Raw genomic sequence first — 7,429 nt, 5'->3', positions numbered from 1 at the left:
CGTTGTACTTCTCAGATGCAGAGGCTGATGATATCTATCGTATTCGGATTTTACCTTTTTACATCTGCGTCGTGTTTGTTTTAACTCACAGATTGATCAACACGTACAATAACGTAAAAATAACAATACTACAATAAAATAGCTCATACTATTCATCATGATGTTAACTTCTTCCGTAATTCAAAGTGAAAAGAACCGCATGATATGTTGTAATCTAAATCATCCAACTATCCAAGAGAACCATGAATCTAAGTCTGATTTTTTTACCCCGCCGATTTTGAACAGCTCACTAATATTAGAGAAGGGTACAAAATTTTCTACTGAGAAAGATATGTACAAGAAACGCCATCACACGATCAAGACCGAAACATCTAAAAAAAGTACCGAAACAGTTAAGTGAGATTAACTAAGCCTGATTCAATAGCAGCCTACCTCTGCATTCAGGAAGAACAACCGCTATTCGCTGAGTGGATGCCGCGCTTCCTGGACTATTCACGTTGAAGACTTCTATCCGAAAACCCACATTTGAAGGGACAGTAAGCTTGGAGCAGTAGGGCAGTGCATAGTGATTTGTTGAAGGGTTAAAGAAAAACGGTCTTGTCACGGTACAGATGACTTGGAGGCATCCGGTGACTCCTTGGTGTTCTTCACAAGAAGATCATAATTGATTGAAGCAAGCTGCGATAAGTTCTGAGAACGCAAATAACACATTAATAATGCTAATGATAACAGACTGCAGAATAACACAGTGAATCCAGAAAGAGCTGTGTAGGTTATTAGGCCTTACCTTGAATGAAAAATTACTAAAAGAGTACTGCACGTCAAGGTTTGGCGCACTGAAGTCCGCCAAACTACCACATTCATCCCCCTGAATCACAGACGTATACTAGTCAGGTAGCTAAGATAATAATCCCACTGGAATGAACCAGGGTCAAATTTTGGATGAGATGGGTGATTGTGCCACTAAACATTTATGAATCAAAGTCAAATTGTTAGCGGCTTTCGGGTAGACTTCAGATCTTTGGTACATCCATATAATTCTATATCAACTTAGATGCAGTAAGAGTTATGGATGATCCTAACAGCTCTATGTGCATAAAGAAAAAAGGAGCATACATACATCTTCGTCTTGTATGTTGCTACATGAACCGCTGCTGCATGTTTCAGTCATGTCATCAAAGTCACTGGCACCATTAACATGATCATCTTCTGGATTCCATATGTATCGGCTCATGAAATAACTTGTATCGTGTGCATCGGTTGATGGTATGAACATAGCCTGCAGCCAATGATGGTACCCTCTTGTCTATCACATATAAATGGCAAAAATCATTGAAAAACTTAAAACAAGTTTAACTTGAATTGACCTTCTGCCTCGCAAGAGTATCCCAGCTAATATCCTTGAAAAAAGGATGTTGCTTCACCTGCCAGAGGTCCCAACACTGAATTTTATCAGCATTGTAACTTGCAAATGAACTGTAGTCAAAGGTAGTCAGCAAATTACCTCCCTAGTACCTGTTGCTCCAAGTCTTTGAACTGGGTTGTCGGTCAGCAGTCTGACAAGGAGTGCGGAAGAAATATAAGATAAAGACTAAATATAAAGGCATATTAACAAGTCCGGCATAAGAAGGAATTCAAAACAGCATTGTAACTAATTCATCCAGAAAATGCAAACATTCTTACTTGTCAATCAAATCGTATGCTTCAGGGCTCATCTCCTCGGGTACCTTTGGCCAGGGGATATCTCTGTTTATTATATTGTTGAAAATTTGCTGCAATAAGTAGGATCTATAAGTTACAACATCAAACTGCTCACTCGTGACTATCATATGATATTTGAAATGATACCATTCACGGAAAAGGATCAAATAATCCATTCAGATGTTAAGGAAACTAAATCGCATAGAAGAAAAACTGCACCTTATCTCGGTTCCATGAAACAGTTGGACCAATGCTAAACATAATTACCCTATTGCAGAGAATATTCAAAGAAACGTACAACCAGAATAGAGACAAATTCAATACAATGTCATGCAGAGTTGAACTTAATCTTTTCTGAACAATAATTAAATTCACCCGAAAAACTTCAGGAACAAACTCTTAATAGAAAAAATTTTATATATGGATGATTGAGATGAAATATTCCCCACCATTGTACATCTTAGTTGTCCATATAAGTTTTAACTACTGAGAAACAGAACCTTGTTTAAGAACCCTAGGAGAGAAGACGTGTATACATATCACATACGCATGTATGCATGTCTGTCTGTATGTATATATTCTTGTTCTAGACATGAACACCTCATTTTCACAATGACAAGTGCTTCAGATGGAGTACATAAAATATTGGGGACAATTGAGATATGATGACAGAGAATGACTGCATTCAGTAAAGATGGAAGAAAAAAATCAGTCTTCTATTGTATGCAATAGTCCAAAACCAAGATAACTTTATGCCGGCCATAATTAGACTGCATACCTGTGGATGTTCTGCATTGAATGGTGGAATACCGACAAGCACCTCAAAAAGAATAACCCCCACAGACCACCAATCAGCAGTTGCACTATGCCCCATGCCAAGAAGTATTTCAGGTGCCAAATAATCAGGGGTCCCAACGATTGAATGTTTTTGGCGCTGCGCCCTTTCTGATGAAGACTCAGATTTTGGTTCATCATCTGGAACAAAACCAGTACCACTAACTGATGGACCTGATAAGTCATCAGTGCTGCTGATTAGACCAACCTTGGAGAGCCCAAAATCTGTCAACTGTAACATAAGGGATTAGACATTTGTGAAAAGTGACAAGTAAATTCCATATGGCAGAACCTACACAAATGATGCATAGAAAAATTAACAGCAGGTACATGATATAATGCCAGAAGGCTTATACTATGCCCAAACTTATCTCCAACAGTATAAACAAAAAAACAAACATTAAAGAACCGAGACCGCAAAATATTGACCTTGATATGACCATCTTGACCAATCAACAGGTTGTCTGGTTTCAAGTCTCTATGGATAACATTTAATGAATGCAAATACTCCAAAGCAAGAACCTTTAAGAAGAAAAAGAAAGAAAAAAAAAGATTACTTATGCTGTCATACCATCAATGAGAAACTTTTAGAGAGAGAAATGAGAAAGTGAATCCGGCGATTGGAAAAGAAAAGAAGAATTAGTAAATCCCTTACAACTTCTGCAATATATACGCGGGCCATATCTTCGTCCAAGCAGCCTAGATTTCTCAATAAAGAGTAAAGATCTCCACCATTTAAGTACTCCATGACCAGATAAAGATTTTCCCTGCATGTGAAAGAATAGAAAAATCGGACCTGTTCATCATCGGAAGTACATGTTAGAAAGTCTTTCGACATGCAATGCATTCTCAAAGTAAAAAAAACATGGGGACCCACTCACCACAAAGGGATTGCGAACCAATATAAGGATGTTACGCTCTGCCAAAATACTCTCAACGGCATTTTTACGGATCATATCAGCCTTCTTTAATACCTGCAGAAATGTACCACCATATCAGAATGTCTTGAAACATTAACTTGCAATCAAAAGATGGATTCCATGGCCATCATTTTGATCCATTTTTTTCCACATGAAGGTCCAAAAGGAACAATGTGCACTAATTCTCTTAAAACACAGAATCAAACAGACCTTTATAGCAAATAAGTCACCAGTCGCTCTTTTTCTGGCAAGAAAAACTCGTCCAAATGCACCCCTGCTTATTGGTTTTATTATCTCAAAATCTTCAATAGAAGTTCGATCCTTAGAACATGGATTGATGGGGCTGACACGCAGACTACGAACTGCTTCATCTTCCACTGAACTTTCTTCATCAGCCATACCATTTGATGAATCCAATTTTTCATCTTCTATCTGCCCACAAAGGTGTACATATTTTTCCCTGTAAATTTCAGAATTATAATTAATCAGAGATGCTTTGATTAGACTTTAAATAATTAACCAACCATTTGAAGAAATAGGAAAAAAAGACTTCCAGAGAAGCTAAAAATTATACAATTTTGTTGATGCTCAAATCAAGAAAATCTTATGAGGGAATTCACGTGTACAAAGCACAAGATATCTGTAATAAAAATAGGCTTCCACTCACTGCAATAATTTTTCAATACGCCTTCCAAAAGTCTCTACAACGAGTGCATCCACCTTCCTGTCCTGGATAGCATATTTTAGGTCTTCCAGTCGTTCAAGCATATACTCCAATGCAGTGTAGTCACAATTGCTAACATTTGCGACAGAACGAGCGATGTACAGTAGCTTGTGTATCTGTCCATCCATGGTCTAATTAAAATACGAACATCAAGGGAGCAGGCATCTACAAATACCCAGTTCCCCCAGAAATGCATTCAACAGACTTTAAGTTGCAGAGCAACAATAGAAACTTAAAACAAAGTATACGAACTTCACATTTAAGAGAAAAAGAAGTAAAAGCACAATTTCCGGTCAGAAGAAAAGTAGAAGTGGGACACCTGCTGAGAACTCTCAAGTTCCGGTATTGCTCTCCCTCCACTCAGCAGCATTTCAAGATGACTGGTTCTTGGTGTTTGTAATGGTGATCTTGGTGTCGAACTACCTGCTGACAAGGTTCTGGTGCCTTGTTCACGTATCAAAGCAGAATGTGCATCACATGAGATGTCAGGCAAAACATTCAGATCTTCCATAACAAAAGAGTTGTCAACATCAGGAATGCAATCAAGAATGCTTTCGGAGAACCGAGACAAGTCAATTCTCTTTGGTGACAACTCATCTGAATCCTCATGCATCTGTGATGGATACACTCTTGCAACATCAAAATTTCCTCGAGTTTCAATGCCTTTTGGTGTCCAAGATTCCATTATCCTTTCAAGAGCTTCAGCAACTCTTTCAAGTCTTTCATTCACAGTTAAACCCTTCAAATCACACCTATCAGCAATTGTACATATTTGAGAGTGTTCCTCTACATGTACAGTTGGAATTTCAACCTCACATATGCGACAGATCATCAAATTTTCGTATGCAACATTCTGCTGGTCCATCCATATTCCCCAAGAAACAGTTTGTGCACTTGCAGGCACCTCTGAGTGTTCAAGATGGCATGATGAAGTATCCAGATGTTCAGTACTGTAGTCACCACAAGTTTTTGTGTCATCTTTGGCATGCAAACGATCTGACTTTTCCTTTGATGGTGTGTCAGCAACATCATTGCCTTTCTGATTTTTCTCAGCAGCAGAGGGAAGTTTTTTCCAAGATGACATCCTATAGCTGCCAGTAGATTCAACGCTTTTGGCAGTACCAACCTCCACCTCCTCAACTCCACAAATTTTTTCCTGCTCACGAGGCTTCCTCACTTGCTTCTCATTCACTTCCTTCCCACCCAGTGAACCACTATAGCTCTGCTGTGTAGCCTCCACAACTTGTTCTGGATAAACTCCAAGATCACTGAGCTGATGAAGACTGAGAATGTGCTCTTCCTCATAGCCACTCTCTTTCTGGAACTGCACTAGCCGTGTGCACCGAGTGAGAATAAAAAGAAGACGGGTGTGGGCTTGTTTGAGGGCCCCCATTGGTATCTCTTGACGCCGGTCATCCAAATTCTGAACAATGCCTTCACACTTGACCCAAAATTCACCAGGAGACATCTTTGCACACCTCCGAGCAATAACCAACAAATCCTCAAAGTTCTCTTTCCATTCAGGATGAGACTGTGTCGGCTTTTCAAGCATTCCGACCAAATCACCAGCAAATGCACCTAAATCAAAGTCAACCTCTTCCTTTAACTTCTCAAATCTTGCCTTGACCGCCACCATAATCTCCTAAAAGAATTTATAGTAGCCGGATAATTTATGAGATTGGCCAAACAAAAAATATAAGCCAGGGCAAGGCAATAGTATTACCTCCATATGCCCAAATGCACGAGACTTCCACACAGGAAATGGTCGAACTCCTTTGGAGTTGAGCTCATGAGAGAAACTCTTAATTTCAGGTACTCTCTTCTTTCTTCCACTCGTGACACGCAGTATTGCCTGAAAACGCGGTGACTGCATTTCCTTTGAAAAGGCTGCATGACTACCCTACAATATATACATTACACACAAACAACAGCATTGTCAAGCTTGTGAGCTACCAACATTTCTCCAACGAACTAAGTGTGCATGTATATACGTAATTATATAATATATGTATACACACACACACACACACACACATAATTCACTTAAAATTTCCTTACCTCCAACACTGGATTGAGTAGTGATGCATTTCTGAGCGATTTTGATTGATTCCACTGCACAGATTTAGCTATAAAGAAATCGCAAATTAAAACTTTAAACAATACACTTAAATGTATCTGATGAAACTCAATCAAGATTTCCCAAAAAATTAATATAAATTAAAAATATATACATACATATATATATATACACACACCTGGTTGTAAGGGCACGTGTTTAGGTTTTGGTTTGACGGTGTACTTCACCCTACTCGATTCGTCGCCGAAATTCAACGGCGCGCAGACGGAGGAAGAGAATCGAAGAGGCGAGGGAGCCGATCGAGTCCGAATGTGATTGAGGCCGAGCGACGACGCCAATACGATCGGCGCGGCGTCTGCTCTGCCCTCCGCACGATCATCGTCCTCATCTTCCTCGTCGTCTTCGTATCCCTCTTCGAATTCCTCTTCGAATTCTTTGTCTTCGTGGATCGTCTGACTAGGGCTTCGCCGAATCGGGATGGGAGGGATCTTAAGGAGCTTGGCTCTGGAGGGAGAGGAGACAGACGACGTCGTTCCGAGGTCTGCTGTTTCGTCGGAGTTGGAAATCGGCGGCGGGTTTGAGGAAGGTGGAGGAGGGCTCGACATAGATACGACGGTTCGGGTTTGGATTCGGGTCCGGATTCGTCATGGGATTGTGAGAGACAGAGAGAGAGAGGGAGAGGTTGCTGTGGGGAGATTATCTCGCGGGAAGGAGAGAGAGGGCGTTAGAGATCGACACGAATCGGTTGCGGGGGTTTGAAACATGCTTCCCGCTAAACATGTATCTCGGGCGGGTTCGCCTGCGGTGAGGACTAGCGTAAGTAAGGATGTATATTCGCACATATGGACGAAACGTCATATTCGCACGTGGTATCAAGCGGATCGGGCCGACCCAACCCGTTTAACAAAACATTATCCCAGCCCGTGGCCCTGCACATTGAAAACGTTATATTTGGCGTATGTATGTATTTATGGTTAAATTTTGTATAATATATTTATGATGTTATTGAGACTAATATCTATTATTTTAATTTTTTTTATGGTTTTAAAGAAGAGAATGTATCCATGTTTTGAGTTTGAAGAATCTACCAACCGTTTTATGGTACAATAAGTTATTGGTTAATTTGATGAAATGTCATATATCTGTGTGTGTGTGTGTATGCATGTGTGTAGA

At 40.0% G+C, this 7,429-nt stretch overlaps 1 protein-coding gene across 1 annotated transcript; it reads right to left on the bottom strand.

Annotated features, from left to right (window-relative positions):
- Window positions 1-230: 230 nt before the first annotated feature.
- Window positions 231-6,877, bottom strand: LOC137721525 (probable serine/threonine protein kinase IRE). Its single transcript, XM_068460619.1, has 16 exons — window positions 6,435-6,877; window positions 6,238-6,305; window positions 5,903-6,079; window positions 4,499-5,821; window positions 4,123-4,295; window positions 3,666-3,915; window positions 3,417-3,509; window positions 3,191-3,331; window positions 2,965-3,057; window positions 2,480-2,767; window positions 1,684-1,772; window positions 1,505-1,556; window positions 1,368-1,424; window positions 1,121-1,279; window positions 788-868; window positions 231-690 (listed from the first exon to the last, which is right to left on the bottom strand). Exons 1-16 carry the CDS (start codon window positions 6,859-6,861, stop codon window positions 601-603), a joined length of 3,561 nt encoding a protein of 1,186 aa, XP_068316720.1. The 5' UTR covers window positions 6,862-6,877; the 3' UTR covers window positions 231-600.
- Between the last annotated feature and the right edge of the window lie 552 nt (window positions 6,878-7,429).

Source organism: Pyrus communis, chromosome 16 (genome assembly GCF_963583255.1).
Source record: "Pyrus communis chromosome 16, drPyrComm1.1, whole genome shotgun sequence".
Taxonomy (NCBI): domain Eukaryota; kingdom Viridiplantae; phylum Streptophyta; class Magnoliopsida; order Rosales; family Rosaceae; genus Pyrus; species Pyrus communis.
Note: the sequence above shows the minus strand (reverse complement) of the source record. Positions and strands in the feature narration are given on the sequence as shown.